Consider the following 16551-nt stretch of genomic DNA (forward strand, 5'->3'; position numbering starts at 1 on the left):
CCATTGGCTGGGCGTGGCCCAGTGGGTGTGCATGGCCGAGTGGGCGTAGCTGCAGTGGTAACAGCAAACTGGGTGGGACTAAAAAGTTCAATCAATCAATTCCAACTTTGCAAGATCTTTTTTTTCCTGTAAGAAGTTGAAATTGATTGATTGAACTTTTTTTTTTTTTGCGCACGGCAGCGAAGGCCTAAAGCGAAAAGGTTTTATAAAACCCAGCTGAAGGCCTAGGACTGGGGCGACGGCGCGCGTGCCCACAGAGAGAGCTCTGAGTGCCACCTCTGGCACCTGTGCCATAGGTTCGCCACCACTGGTCTAGAGGTTAAGGTACCAGGCTAGAAAGCGGGAAATCATGAGTTCAAATCCAACCTTAGCCATGAAAGCCAGCTGGGTGACTTTGGGCCAGTCACTTTCTCTCTCAGTGCAAGTCACCTCACACGATGGGATGGGATACAAACAAATAAAAGTTAAGTTCAAAGGTACACCTTAAGAAATATCTTAGTTTGCACAATACAGATCCATGTCTATGATTGCAGAGATATCAACAGGCACTTGTGTAGTCATGTAGTCCTTCCCTTCCCTGCCATCTCCTATTACTTTCTGGCAGTGAGTCAAGGAGACTTGGAAGCCTCTCCCCAAAGGCCTGGTCTGTTTGCATCACTGTTGGAAGGAAGGATGCCCAGAGCATGCCTGTCATGGTTTAATTGTTTCTTTTCATGCCAACCAATTTATAACCAAGTTGAGGTGACAACAAAGACAAAGATTCCTTTGTAGAAGACACCCCTCCCCCCACCTTTCTTAGCTCCAATGTCTCTTAGTTACACTATGGGACATAATAATCCTGCTTCATCTTCTAAGGATGAGAAGCTGATATAACTGATGGGCTGTGAATACTAAAACTGACATGCTGTGAACATTGCTTTTTCTATCCAGAGCACTTGCCCTCCACTAAATACTTAAAAACATTTTTGATTGACATCAGAAATGCACTAACTGAGCTACTTGCCATTCAATTGTAATTTTTACTGTGACAGAATTATTAATGCAATTAAGAATTTTAATGTGACAGAATAGTTGATGGGAGATATTCATCTTCCATCCTAATACCAAACTAGTAGTAAGAATGGGACAAATAATAATAGGATATTTGCATATTGGTGATTTTATTGTTTCATTCTATATTGTCTTGTTTTTCTCTCCTTCCAGGATTTCATCACCCTCTACGGTTCTTTCTAATTCCCTTTTATGGGCCACATCCCAGTTATGAAACAATGGATATTTGCGTTATGCCTTTTAGGAATATGTTCTGCTTTACCGGTAATTCTTACAACTTTATCTCAAGCAATTACTTCTGGCAAATAAAGTTAAAACAAATCAGTTTCTTTTTTTTAAAAAAAAAAAAACAGAAATAAAAAATATTATGTGGTTATCCATTTTGTGCCAGGTTGTGTTTCTCAACCTTGAGAATGTTAAAATGTGTGAACTTTAGCTTCCAGAATTCCCTAGACCAGCGGTTCTCAGCCTGTGGGTTGCGACCCCATTTGGGGTCGAACGACCATTTCACAGGGGTCACCAAACAATGCAGTCTGCCATTTTTCCCCCTTTTTTCTTAGTGTGCTACTCCCGCATAGGGCCCGGCTGGTGCCTTACCTCCCTTGGGCTGGGCCAGCTGGTGGCCCAGCCGGTGGTCACCCTGCGCCGTCGCTGCCCCTTGCCAGCTACGCCTCGGCCAGCGCAGGGTGCGGCACCACGCATGTGTGGTGCTCCTGGGCAGGGAAAGTCCTCGACTTACGACTGGTTGGGTAGTCCTCGACTTACAACCGGTTGGGTAGTTCTCGACTTACGATCGGTTGGGTAGTCCTCAACTTACGACCAGTTGGGGGTCACAGCATTAAAAAGGTTGAGAACCACTGCCCTAGACAGTATGTTTATGGGGAATTCTGGGAGCTGAAGTCCTCATATCTTAAAGTTGCCAAGGTTGAGAAAGACTAGATCTTTTTTTTTAATTTTTTTTTTAATCCAATCTAGTAGTCTCCAGATATAATTCCCAAATCTTTAGTTTGGGTTCTTTCTTGTATCAAAATTACAGTATATTACCATGGTTCCCCAAAAAACACTGTTAAAAGGCATTTTACAACAATGTCCTACTCTTTTGTACGTCTTGCATTAATTACATTTTTTATATTTCCTGTAATGGGGACTGTTGAATAAACATTCTACTTTAGAGTACTTTACTTGAAATTTCCATCAGTTGCTTTCAATATGTAAATGAGTTCTCATTTTCTAAACCTGTTTTACATTCCTAATTGTTTTAATTAAAGATCCACTAAGAAGGCAGGAGAATCTGTAGTCTGAAATAGTTCATCCCAGTGATGGAAACCTGAAGTCCGATACTTTAAAAATCCAGAGTTCATCCTGACAGTTAGTAATTTAAACTGATTGCCTGCTTTCCTTTTTTTTTGTGCCCCGCAAATTACTCTAGATTGCTGAAATATGACAGCAATTTCCTCCAATAACCAAGGAGAAGGAAAAATAACAAAGAAGAAATCATATTCAATGTCATACCCCAATCCTCCAATGACGTCATCATGTTTCCACCCAGCCCACAAGAGCAGTTTTCAGTAATATTATTCATATTCTTATAAATAGTGTCATCTCTGATCACATAAACTATTCTTTATCTTGCATATTTATAGATACTGCCCCATCATGCTGGGATTCCTGGAATGGGTAGTATAAGCCTTGAGGTATGTCTTTGTGTTTCTGTGTGTCTCTATATGTTAAATCTTTGTTTGTTTGTGTTTGTGTGTGTGTGTATTTCAAATTATGTTTCTAAATTATTTTGTTTATAATGTTTCTATAGCATTGAATAAGAATGAGTTAGTATAGTGCTTAAGGCACCAGGTTAGAAACCAGGAATCTGTGAGTTCTAGTCCTTCCTGGGTGATCCTGCACCAGTCCCTCTTTTTCAGTCCTAGGAGGCACGCAAGGGCAAACTGCTTCTGAAAATGTTGTCTAGTGTGTTCACATTAGTTGTGCAAACCAAATCCGCCCTCTAAAGCAAAATTTTGGAAGTAATTTTCACATAGACGGACCAATTGCAATACCTCTGTATGAATAACTCTGCTCCCTCAACAGCAATATTTTGAGTCAGTTTTGTCAAACAGCTGGAAGAGTTTTTCCTCCCTTTTTTATACAGTTAGGGACATCCATGCAAATTAGTTGGCATTAGATTCCAGTCAGGCAAAAGAAAGTGCTTCTTTACACAGCCCATAATTAACCCCTTGTGACTGCAAAGAACTAAGACGCTTGGTAAAAGGAGATTGGATAAATGTAATAGAATTTGTGTAGATGTTACTGTAATCAGACACTTCTGTTACAGAGACAATACAATTCTGAATGCAAGATGCATTAGGTGGAGAGTGAGTGGAGGCTATTATTTTTAACTACTCTTTGTGTGAGCGCCCTGAAAAGCTGTGTAAATACTGCAAAAATAGAAAATACTGATTACATTAACACTGAGGATTTTAAATATTGCCTTACAGGGTATGAGACAGCTGGGTGGACCAAGTATATCAAAGGTACTCCCTCAGGTAATCATAGTTATGCCACATACCCTCTTTTCAAAAAAAATAATAATGGTGATGAGAATAAGCTGATGATGCTATTCCAGACTTATTCTATTTATTGACTTACTTACATCTAAAGCAAGGAACCTTTGACTTTAGAGAGAATTGGAACTGATTAACTGTACTGAAATGATCGCTGATTAGGGAATTAGGCCCAAACCTCACAAAATCTAAAAATCAAGAGGTTTCCCATCCCTCACTTTTATTGAAAGATAAACTGAGTCTTGACCAAGTTTACAATCGAAAGCAATATTTATTTTGCCAATAGAGCAGCATGAAAAGATTATGTTTCTATGTACAATTATTTTAACCAGGTTCGATAAGACATGCTTCTTAATAAACAAGTTACACATTATGTTCTCAAAGAATCCTATGATGTTCCATATGACTCAGTCCCAAGTAAATCTCTATGGGAATTCAGTGGCTGATAAATTTAAAATAATAACAATAAAGTGTGGATAAATCAGAATTATCTGATTGCTTTCTTGGATATGCAACTCAGTTTAATGCACTGTGTTCAACAGCAAATACTACTAGACTCAGTGACTCTTACTGTCAAGCAGTTGTGCACTGTAGTATGATTTTAGACATAACCTAACTCTTTCCTGCTGGTTATTAAAACCCTTCACTTATTTATACAGTAATCCTGAAGGCACTCTGGAAAGTTATGCTATTGTTGTGTTAAATATCCTGTAGTGATCTTCTAAGACAGTGATGGCAAACCTTTTAGAGACTGGGTGCCCCAAAACTGCCCCGCCCCGCCCCCACTCCCACTCCACCTGCCTGCCCCGGCCCTGCTCCGCCCTCACCCCTCCCGCCCTCAGGGCCATCCACGGCCTGCTGCAGATCGCCCAGGCAGCCCTGCAGCTACACCCTCTGCCCGTGCCCCGTAGCATCATGTGCTCCCCAGCTGCCATGTGCCTGGCAGTGCTGCTCTATGTGGGCTGCACCTGGGGTTGACTTTCCTCCGGGGGGGCTGCTGATAAGGACTGGGCTGTGGGGGGGAGGCGGGGCTGGGGTGACAGTGTACATGCCCACAGAGAGGGCTCCAAGTGCCACCTCTGGCACTTGTGCCATAGGTTCGCCACCACTGTTCTAAGATGTCTGTTAAACTGACTATACAATATTTATTGAAAGCTGTTCCAAGCTGTCTTCATTTGTTTCCTTATTGAGGCTTGTCTGCTGCCAAAAGACAGAATGATTACTAAATAGATATGTAGTGTCTCTTCCTTCTCTTCTGCCCTTTTTTCCCTAGCTAAATTTATGGGTCTATTATCAAAGAAAGGAATATATATATACGGTGATTCCGACTGTAACGTGTGGAGGAAGGATGCAGAAGACAAAAAAGGGGGGAGGGGCATGATGACTGTGCATGGCCATACTTACGAGGCTTATCACATGGATAAACAGCTTACTGAACTACCCAAATTTACTGCTGTAACCCAGGTAGCCCAGAATGTCACACATGACCATTTCAGTAACAACTGGGTATGAGGGGGAGGCATTAGGGAAGAAAGTGAAAGCACTCGTAGAGAGAATAGCTGCATGGATGTGGATTGGAAAAAGAGGAAAGAGAAATGCAAACCACCACACAAACCTGAGGGAGAGAATGGATCGAAGGAGAGGGGCAACCAGGGGGATAGGGAGGTTGCCCCACCCACCCTAGAATCCAAGGAAAAGAAGACAAATGAGGACACACACGTAGATAAGGGGTGCAGGAAGAAACGGATCACCAGAGCACAATCTATCCAATTAGGTCCAATAACGAGATCAAGGAGCAGGGCGCAGACTCTGGCTTGCTTATAAGAGACTCTCCCACTCTCTGGCGTTTTAAGCCCTGATGATGCCGGCAGGTGTCGGCGAAAGCTTGGCGTTTTTAAATTAAACTTTTATAGTTTTAATTACCTTGGTGCTCATTTTATTTTATATATATATATATATATATATATATATATATATATATATATATATATATATATATATACTGAGTTTTTCGCGGGTGTTTGTATGTAGGTCTTTGGTTGTTCGGGTTTTCTCCCGCGTAAAATTGGAAGTGTCTTGGCGACGTTTCGACAAAGTCCCATTCGTCATCTTCAGGCTGGTGTTTTCAGCTTCGTGCTTTCACATTGCTGCTCGAAGCACGAAGCTGAAAACACCAGCCTGAAGATGACGAATGGGACTTCGTCGAAACGTCGCCAAGACACTTCCAATTTTATGCGAGAGAAAACCCGAACAACCAAAGACCTACATATATATGTATGTATATACACACACACACACACACACATTACAACATTTATTATTTATGAAGTAATTCTGATTGGTAATATTGGCTTGAATTTAACTCCTGTTCTAACTTCACTAGCCTCTGAATTATAGCTTCAGAATAAATGTATTTAATCATACCACTTTTAGTATGGCCAGACTTACAGCTACGCTGATCCATATCATTCAATGTGGATGCACAATTTCCTACCATCACATTCAGCGTTCTACTTGATAAGGCAAAGACCTCAACATGAAACTCAACAGGTAAGCAATTTAAGCTGTTATAGCACCAGAATTGAAGCAGAACTATTCTTTTTGCTTTCTAGGAAATTTTCCCTGGTTTTCTAGTTTTCTCTGAATATCCTGGGATTTACAACTTTAAGAATTCCATGCCATTCATTATGGTCTTCCATGGGAATTATAATTCCCTGGATCCTCTGCAGCATGACCTCCTTATCTTTTGCATTCAAATGGTGACCATCAGTCTCAATCCAGTCCCTCAGAATGGCTATATGACATGGCCAATCACAAAACTCCCATTTATTAAAATGCCAATCTATTTCTTTAGCCCAGCTTTCCCACATGCTTTCTATCGCTTCTCTCAGTTTATATTTATATTTATCCCGAGGTTGTGGTTCTCCTTTACATAAAGCACTGAGTTGCAGTTGTCTCCTCCTTCAATATCTAAGGAAATCTTTGAAATCATACATAGCAGGAATCATTTTTCAAAATTGTCAATGGAGGTTCTCATTCATCCAGGTCAGGGTTGTCCCAAAGGTGCTTTTATTTTAAAAGCAACTGGACTTTCTGATTTTCAGTTCTGGAACCCCACCAGTTAGTTAGGCACCAAAGAAGCTTCTTGGATGAGAACTGAAACGTCTTGAAGAAAAATCAGAAACTCCAGTTGCTTTTAAAATAAAAGTACCTTTGGGACATTTTTCAAAATTGATGAGTGCTAAATGTTGACATTTTTTTCTGTGGCATAGTGGCATAATGATTCATGCTTGTATTAAAATAATCATAATAATATTAGGTGAGACATGGAATTTGTTAGGGAACTTTGATGACCCTGAGAATTGAGAATCCTGGTCATAGAGGCAAATAAATGTATTACGGTATGGAAATTCATTCATCAGATTCATTGTTCATGCAGCCCTTCAGTATGCCTGAAAATGGTTCATTCATGATTTTAACTTTTCCCTTCTGGTTATTCATCTTCTATCACTCTATAGTATGAATACACAATGCCAGTGCACCCTCCTCCATTGCCATCTCAAACACCCACTCTGCTACAACAACCTGGGATACAAGAGCAACCTCCTTATCATTACACACATTTCCTTCCTACAAGGCAAGTCCAAATACAACATTATGATGTCCAGCCAGCATTTCAGCCAAAACAGTTTTCTCCATCAGAAGGAAATCAGCCAGATGTTCAGCAACAGCTATCATTGGATAGACAGACTCAACAGGTCAGTTCGGACAAGCAATTGATACACTTCTAATATGAGTAGGAATTCTCTGCATCTCCATGGCTTATAACTGTAATTGAGCCCATAACTATAGTTGTAAGTATTTGTAGTTGTAAGTCAAGGCATCACATAACTGGATCCAAAGTTTTAGCATTTTTTTTTTTGTGGCAGTTGTTAAGCGAATGCCATGGTCATTAATTGAATTCATTTTACCCAGTGGGTGATTTTTTTTGCTGGAAACTGGAAATAAATACCAGAAACTGGCAAAAAAGTTGACAATCACAGTCACATGATTATGGGACACTGCAAATTGTCTTTAAGGTGATCCAGTTGCAAAGTGTCAAAAATGTGATGATATGGAGGGGGAGGGAGGGAGGCCGTGACAACTTCAAAATTGGGTCATAATAGCTTTTAGGGCATTTGTTATAATTTTGAATGGTCACTAAGCAACTAGTTGTGATTGAACTATTAATCTTTGGTATGGTAATTACAAAACATATGAAGGCACAAGATTAACTAAGGTTGAATGAATCATTCAGTTCTGATTTCTCTGTTTTTCAATTTTGCATAATTTGCAGGGGGGGAACAGTCTAAAATGTGTATGTATTTTAATGCACATTTCTCCTTTTTGTTTGCCTTTTTTTACCACATATAAAGTTTTTTACAAATAGCCTTTCCTAGTATAATACATTTTGGGTCTTTAATTAATATGTGCACTTTCCAGCAAATTTTTCCTTAATAAACATTTCGAAAGAAATGTTGATTGCATTGCATGAAATTGTACACATTTACAATCAAATGAAAGAAAATATTGGAAGATCGTATTTACCAAGTAAATTGACTGATGTAGATTCTTTGGAATGTGATCTTGCAACAATTTATTTCAAATCTATACTACGAACAAATTTCCTAGTTTAAAAATTTAATCTCTTAAATTACTTGTGGTTCATTTATGTATCAGTTTCTGAATTTCTCTGCAAGATACATATAAATATTTCTTCTAGATTTTAAGCCTCTTCCAAGAATTTAAACACTTATAACACAATCATATTTAGATTGAAAGCTTTACTTAGTTTATTCTTTATTCTCTACATGTTGGCAAACTAATGATATTTAATAATTTCTTTTGTTAACTATAGTTACCTGTCATACAAGACTATTCAGGGACATTGGGCCAGGTAAGTAGATTTTGACTATGAGAATTATAACCAAAACAGCTACAGAGGAACACACACAAAATCAGAATGCCATGTGATGAATTCTTTATAATTTGTATTATTTCTTAAGGCAGTATATATTATAATCTCTCATAGTTTTCTGGATATCCCATTCAACTTTTTCTTTCTTTGTGCAAAGATCTACCCTGGCTTATTTGGAACCCAGCAAAACACAGCCCAACAACCACAGCAGCGGTCTGTAAGTTGGTTCTCAAGCTAAAATCTTATTGTTAATGCAGCTGAATTTCTACCACGGGAATTTCATTTCCATCTTAAATGTCAGCACAAATGTAGACATAACTTATTTGCAAATTAATTTTTGCTTCAAATGTTTTAACCTGGCTCAAACCAGGAACTGTGAGAGGAACCTTGGAGTCCTAGTGGACGATCACTTGACTATGAGCCAGCAATGTGCAGCAGCAGCCAAAAAAGCTAATACAATCCTGGGTTGTATAAACAGAGGCATAGAATCAAGATCACATGAAGTATTAGTATCACTTTATAAAACCCTAGTGAGACCACACCTGGAATATTGCAATCAATTTTGGTCACCATACTACAAAAAAGATGTTGAGACCTTGGAAAAAGTTCAGAGAAGAGAAACTAAAATGATCAAAGGCCTGCAGACTAAAATATATGAAGAATGGCTGCAGGACTTGGGATTGGCTAGTCTAAAGAAAAGAAGAAATAGGGGTGACACGATAGCAGTATTTCAGTGTTTGAGAGGCTGCCACAAAGAAGAGGGGGTCAAACTATTCTCCAAAGGACCAGAGGGCAGGACAAGAAACAATGGTTGGAAACTGATCAAAGAGAGAAGCAACCTTGAATTAAGGAGAAAGTTCCTAACAGTGATAACAATTACCCAGTGGAACGGCTAGCCTTCAGAAATTGTGGGCACTCCATCACTGGAGGTTTTTAAGAAGAGATTGGACAGTCACTTGTCTGAGCTGGTATAGGTTCTCCTGCTTGAGCGGAAGGCTGGACTAGAAGACCTCCAAGGTTCCTTCCAGCTATATTCTATTCTATTCTATTCTATTCTATTCTATTCTATTCTATTCTATTCTATTCTATTCTATTCTATTCTATTCTATTCTTTCTCTGAAATGCAAACATATTTAACAAAAAAAAAACCTTTCCCCCAAATGTCATTCTTCCTTAGAAAGAACTTGACCCGTGGGTTTATTAAATTAAGAGATTCCAACATAATCCTGATAGTTTCCAAGTTCTTGTGGATTCCTGCAGAAATGGCATAATCTTAATAATGAGAGCCAGTTGGTCAAGTGGTTAAGGCATGAGGCTAGAAACAGGGAGTCCGTGAATTCTAGTCCCACTTTAGCCATGAAAGCCAACTGGGTGACCTCAGGCCAGTCTCTCTCTCTTTCAGCCCAACCCACCTCACAGGATTGTTGTTGTGGGGACAATAGGAGAAGGGAGACATATTAAATATGTTAGCCGCCTAGAGTCATTTATAAAAATAATAAAGGCAGAATATAAAGTAAAATAAGTAGTGAGGAAAATCCATAAAGAATATTTCAGAGGTCTCCAACCTTTTGGGCACCAGGGACCGGTTCCGTGGAGAGAGCTTTTCGTGGATTGCAGGGGGTGTGGTTTCATGTACTGCTTGCTTTGCTTGTTTGTGCGGCTGAGTTTCAGGCCTGAAATATTTATATGATACCTTTTAAAGCCAGGATGTGGATAAAGATGAGTCATTATTCTGGCTAACAAGACATTTTCGTTTCAGGTCTATTTTTATACAAATTAAAACAAAACAAGCATTTTAAAATCAGTTTCATTCTTTCTTTTCTTTTTGTCTAGATTTATCCCAATTTGCAATATATGTCTTATGTAGCAAATAAAGGAGTAAGTACTTAACATTAATCTACCCCTAATGAAACCTTCAGACTTACCATGTTTGGTCTAAATAAATGTATTTCTGTGTATTCTGTATAAAATACCACATAGAAATAGTGGGAACCAGTTGATTACAATAACAGTTTATTAACAGGGTTTTTTGGAATTTTAACCTTGTCTTTTTTTATTACTGTTCACAATTTTAATACTTTAATATTTTTATATGATATATTCACTATTATTATTTTTTCTGTTAACCACTTTGTTATTAATATAGTTTATAGATGACAGGCTAACAATTTGTAAGTAGATGTAGTAGTTTAACAGTTTAAAATTCTTTTTGCAAGAACTGAGAAACCAACATTGCTGTATTATACTAATCAGCATTCAGCTAGGGAGGATGTTATGTGTGTATGCATTAGGGTTTTTTTTAAAGACTCTTTTTTATTAATGTCTTTTTTGTTGTGTTTTTTTTTCTTTTGGATTTTTAAAAAATATTTTGCATTTTAATCTTCTTTGAATAAACTAAAAATAATTAATAAAAAAATAAAGGAAATAGTGGGAACCAGGGCCATCACAACTGAGATTTGAATTCCTATAATTATATCTAAGGAATAGCTTAAATCTCCATTGAAAAAGTATTCTTGGTGCAACAAAACATTTTCCCATATCCCCCATAGGGATGGAAAGGATTATACGGAAAAATAAAGAAGGCAAAATCTTAAACTTGGGCCATCTCTGTAGTTTCCTTCCCATCTGTTAATGTGCTTCTGTGTGTTCCCACCTATTATTTTATAGGTCACATTAAAAATGAGCAAAAAATAAAAAAAGTAATTTAGTCATAGATCACACTTTTCTCAACATAGGCCCAGACGCACCTAACATTTATTCACAATAATAATGTTACTACACATCATTTACAGATGCGTGTTAAAAGAGTTGTCTATATTCATACTGAGACATGGAATACTACATGTGGGTTTAAATTCCTATAATTCTCTGGCCAACGTATCCATTGTTCAGAATTTCTGGAAATTAATTCGTACATTTAGAAGTTGGTCAGATTGGGGAAAGCTGTAATATGACCTACATATTAATATATAAACACGTTTGAATCCAGCTGTTCAAATGGTAATGATTATTATCCAAGTTATTGTGGCCACTGTAAGGCTAACATTTCAGATTTTTAAATTACAGCTTTTAAAATGGAGGAAGGTTGAATTTACCACAATACCTGAGGTTTTTTAAAAAAACATAACATAATAATTCAAAGGAAAAGAAAAATGCATTTAGGAGCATTGATGTTGTTGTTGGTAATACAGGAATAAAGCATTATTACATGGAATGAAACAATAGATCCTGAAAAATTAGCACTGTATTTGGTATTAGACTGGCATGTTTCACTCCTGATATGTGGTTTGCTTATTTACATGTTTCATTAGGCTCCTGCCAGATTAGGAATAGTAAGCTCAGAAGAAATGCAGGTAAGTTGTGGACATCATAATCATTTACATATCAGTTAAGAAGGGATAAAAATCGACTTTCTCTTTAAAGATAACAAATCATACAACCCAAGGCTAAGAAACAGCAGATACGCAGATCAAACTTTAGTAACCTTAGTAACATGAACATAAAGTATAGTGGAGGAAGGGGAAGGTATTATGGCCAAGGATAAATATTTAACTGAGAATAATTCTGAAAAGTGAAGATAATCTTTTGCTCCAAAGGGGTGGGAACTCTATGCAACATGCACTTGAAGAAGGGCCTCTGTCCTTCACCTTTAAAAAATTATCTGAGGTAAAAAATGGGCTGCACTATTATAAATATAAAATATTTCCATGGACAGTATTGATAAAAAAGCTTGTATAAGACAAACATTTCCTTGGTATATGTAAGCTCAAGTACTGATAAACATCATTATATTCCACTGATTTTTGCAGAATTTAGCACATGTTCATTTTTTCTAATGGAATTGATGGAATCCAAAGTATTTGTTGCCTTGGAATGGATGGATGGATGGATGGATATAATGGTCCAGAAGGGTGGATGGATGGATAAATGGGTGGGTGGATGGATATAATATAGAGTTGATTTGTAAGAAAGTAATTTCTAACCTATGGAATGTTTGCAATTCACCTACAAATAATGCAATAATAAGTAAAAGTGGTATAAACACAATCAAGATGAAAAAAGGTCCAGAATGTATTTATATGTGCAATTTAACTACCCCCTCAATCCTCATGAACTCTAGGCAGTTTATAGATATTAAAATAACAATAAAATTATATTTTAAAACTTCAAAACAAAATTATAATGTTTAATATTGAATAATAAGAAAAAATATACATGTCCATAAAACACCCACACCCACCCACCCACCCACACACTGTAGATAAACAGTATAGAATCAGCCTCAAAAACTTTTTGAACAAAACCCACATTTTTACCATCATGAGGGTGGGAATTATACTTGCTTGAGGGGTAAGTATTCCATAAGAGAGGAGATGCCACTGAAAACCCCTAACATTTATAACTTGTAAGCCACCCAGAGTCACCTTATATGGGAGATGGGTGGTTTAAAAATTTAATAAACAGACAAACATTGGGACCCTCCTGATACCCCCTGGAACGTAGGAATGCTTTAGTAGGCACTCTGTAGCCCATTCTCAATCTTGGCAACATTCAAATGAGTGAGCTTCAATTTTTTTTCCCTATCCAAAACCCAGAAGTCTCCAAGCATGCATCTTGCATTGGGTTCAGGATGGAGCTGTAGAACTAGGTATTATCAGTGAATTGATGATACCTCACCCTGAGCTGGTGAATGATTTCTCCCAGCAGTTTCAAGTAGATGTTTCATAGAATAGGGAGAAGACTCACCCCGAAGCACTCTATAGATGAGCATCGGAGAGGCTAACTTCTCCCCTCTTTGTTATTTTTTATTATTATTCTTATATTCGCTGCTATAATTTTTTTGCCAAAGACACCCAAAGTTTACTGAGACTGAACAGCATGTTTCCTAATGTGAGAATAAGAACTGCATACTTAAGTTTACTTATTCACAGAAACAGCAGGGTTGCATTCATTCATGCAATTGTTTCTCAGGAACTGATTTGGCTGAGCCCCAAATGAATCCTGATTCTGATTTTGCTGTCTTTTTTTTTTTTTTTTTTGCTCTTTTGATGCTTCCACAGTTCTTATTATCAAAATTCTCAATGATTTTCCTACTACTGTTATTACTACTATTCAGTTCCCCCCCCCCCCAAAACCAGCTCTTAGCTGGCCCAACTTCAAATTCCATCTCAGCTAAGTTATGTCATCTGTTATTTGTCCTCTAAGGCTTCAGTGTCAACACAGTATTTATTTTCTGGGACATTTCCCATTGCATAAAAAAAAAAAAAAACAGTTTAGATTTTCATTCCTCAAGTTTGCGTTTAGGTCAGCATGCTAAGCACCAAAGCCAACACTTTGCACTCATATCACATATTCTCTCTTCATAAGATTGTCATCTGGATCTTCAGAGGGTTCATAGCCATTCATGTACTGTAATTTGTTGTTTTTTCCAGGGTGGAGGATTTGGGGCACCAGCCTATCGAGCAACAGGCCCCCATGTCTTTCCCATGGATGCCAGATTTGGAAATATGCCATTGAACAGAGGCCAACCAGGAGATTACACAGTCGAAGATGATCAGCTGGGCATTACAGAACAGCCTGAAGTTCAAAAAGGATCTAATCTAGGGCCCAACCCTTCAGACAGAGGGAACACTCTTATCCCTGTAGATAGCAACCCAAGGGTTGCCTTGCCCAATGCCCATAACAATCTATTAAACCCAGCTGGTCAGAGTAAAGGACAACCAAATGCACCTCAAGCCACTGTCTTGCCTCCAGCAATTCCTGATAGCTTCACTCCATTAGAGGCAACTAGCACTCCCATGCCTTTGGATCCTACCATGTTTCCTGACTTCTTTTACTCAACCAGTGCAGGAAATGAGCCTGGCCAGCCACAAGTCAGTCAAAGCAGCTGGCATTTGCAAGAGCCTTAAGAATCCTTGAAGAACACATTTTTGCTTGTGTACTCCTTAGGTATTTTTTGGGGGCTTGAGATGATCTTTTATTCAATGAGAACCAAAACATCCAACGCATGAATCAATGGATGTACTGTAGCTTGTTGCAGGGAGGCCATAAGCTTTGCTTCAGTTTTTTTTTAATATTTCATCTTTGAGAAGGTTTTGGAGGTGCCAGATGATCAATGGTTTAAAAACTAAATTTGATTTCCCATTTGCTTAAGTGATCTGTTCCCTGTTTAGGCTCTCTAGCTTTTTTGTGCTTTAGGACCTTGCCTGACTCATATTTTTAATACAAATTATTTATGAACCCTTTGGCTTTAAATTCCATTCAAGACTTATAAGCAGGCATATTGATCTGGAGGTTGCCTCTCTAATTCTGATTAGATGGCTCACTGTATTGCATTCAGTTGTTTAGGCAGCATGAAATAAACTTTTATTTAACCACATTACTGATTTTTGTGGTTTCCTTTTTTTAAAAAAAAAATGATGACACGACAGAAGATTATGCAAAATCTGTTTCCAAACTAATTGGAATCTGTTTCTTTCATATTTCCCTTTTCAATAACCTCCATCCTGCACCTTCTTTATGAAATATGTATGTTCAAGTAACATATATACATTTTTTATCTGGGGCATTCATTTGATAGCTAAGTTATGATTCTTTGGAAATCGACCATGAAACATACAACAGAGCCAACTCTGTTTACTCTTCTTAGAAAGGAGGGTTGTAGGTGTGGTAAGCCCCAAAGGTGCTTTTTCAAAAGGCAACTGAACTTTGTTTTTCCTTGAAGATGTTTCGCGTCTCATCCAGTTCAAGTTCAGTTCTGAACTGAAGAAGCTTCTTGTGAAACATCTTCAAGCAAAAACAAAGTCCAGTTGCCTTTAGGAAAAAGCACCTTTGGGACAACCATGACCTGGATGACTGAGAATCTCCACAGATATTTAGATGTGGGAAGATGTAGCCTTCTGGTTGCAGCCATGGAATCCTCTTCTGCTTTACTGCTCTGTCATCTTTACAGGCAGTTTTCATTTAGTAAATGCCTCATTTAGCAACCATTCAAAGTTACAACAGTGATGAAAAAATAACTCTGTGATCCATCCTCATGTTTACGATCTTCATAATCCCGTAAAGCAACAGAGATTGTAAGCAATGTTGCAGTTTTGCTTGGCAACCACTTTGCTTAATGACCAAGTTTCCAGTCCCAATTGTGGTCACTAAATGGGGATCACTTGTACTTCAACCCTATTAATGCTAAAAATAAAATAGATGTATTACTATATTATTAATGAGAAAATAGATGGGTGGTATGTAGTGGGGCAGAAACCAAAAAGAAGAATGTTCAACATGTGTTACATGACACCCAGAATATGGTAGGAAGGAAATATATTAGACCTGAAGCTGGAAGATTTATTTTCTACCCAGACAGCTCCTATCTTCTGCCCTGCTGATATAAGCATAGCATGGCTTTGGAGCTGGTAATTCCCTACAATGGATTTTGGTTTTTTTAAAATATATATATTTTGAATTGCTTTTATCATTTATTTGCTTGAAAAAACTGAGACACCAAGTCTTGTGCAACAAAGAGACCTCTTGACACGTCCCCAGCTTTCCCCCCTCTGGACAGGTGAACTTTGCCCTTAATATCTAGTTTTATTACTGTAATGTAAAGACTGACATTACAAAGCTCCAAAGCTGCTGCATTCTCAGAATTTAGGATCAGTGCTATCTCAACAACTCTTTATGTTTTCTATGTCCAATAACTTCCAGGCAGACATAAAAATTACAGCCATTCCTCATTTTGCTCCAGCATCTGATACTGAGCTCCAAGCATACATCACCTCAGTCATATATTTCAAACATGGGTTATCATAAAGAAAATAGTAGATGTGGGTCATGGTCTGGAGCATTCCTTTGATCTAGAGTGGACATTGTGCTAATTTTCTATTGAAAAGTCAGCTTCTCCTGGCTGCTTTTGGCCTCTGAAGATAGATTTGCTGCAAGTGTTCATTTTATCTCCTAACTAACTAATTGTAGCCTTCCAGACTGGGGAAG

The 16551-nt window shown here is 38.0% G+C and overlaps 1 protein-coding gene across 1 annotated transcript; it reads left to right on the plus strand.

The window, feature by feature from the left end:
* Positions 1-1260: 1260 nt before the first annotated feature.
* AMBN (ameloblastin) lies at positions 1261-14474 on the plus strand. The gene is made up of 10 exons (XM_039351049.1): positions 1261-1314; positions 2694-2744; positions 3543-3590; positions 6042-6158; positions 7127-7366; positions 8506-8544; positions 8723-8782; positions 10399-10443; positions 11877-11918; positions 13998-14474. Exons 1-10 carry the CDS (start codon positions 1261-1263, stop codon positions 14472-14474), a joined length of 1173 nt encoding a protein of 390 aa, XP_039206983.1.
* The last annotated feature ends 2077 nt before the right edge of the window (positions 14475-16551 follow it).

The sequence above is a fragment of the Crotalus tigris genome, unplaced genomic scaffold (assembly GCF_016545835.1).
Source record: "Crotalus tigris isolate CLP2741 ecotype Arizona unplaced genomic scaffold, ASM1654583v1 scf7180000018368.3068619, whole genome shotgun sequence".
In the NCBI taxonomy this organism is placed as follows: Eukaryota; Metazoa; Chordata; class Lepidosauria; order Squamata; family Viperidae; genus Crotalus; species Crotalus tigris.

Coding starts and splice junctions, on each gene's coding strand:
- AMBN (XM_039351049.1), top strand. CDS start 1,261: ATGAAACAATGGATATTTGCGTTATGCCTTTTAGGAATATGTTCTGCT. Junction 8,783..10,398: donor AACAACCACAGCAGCGGTCT/GTAAGTTGGTTC, acceptor CTTTTTGTCTAG/ATTTATCCCAATTTGCAATA. Junction 10,444..11,876: donor CTTATGTAGCAAATAAAGGA/GTAAGTACTTAA, acceptor ATGTTTCATTAG/GCTCCTGCCAGATTAGGAAT.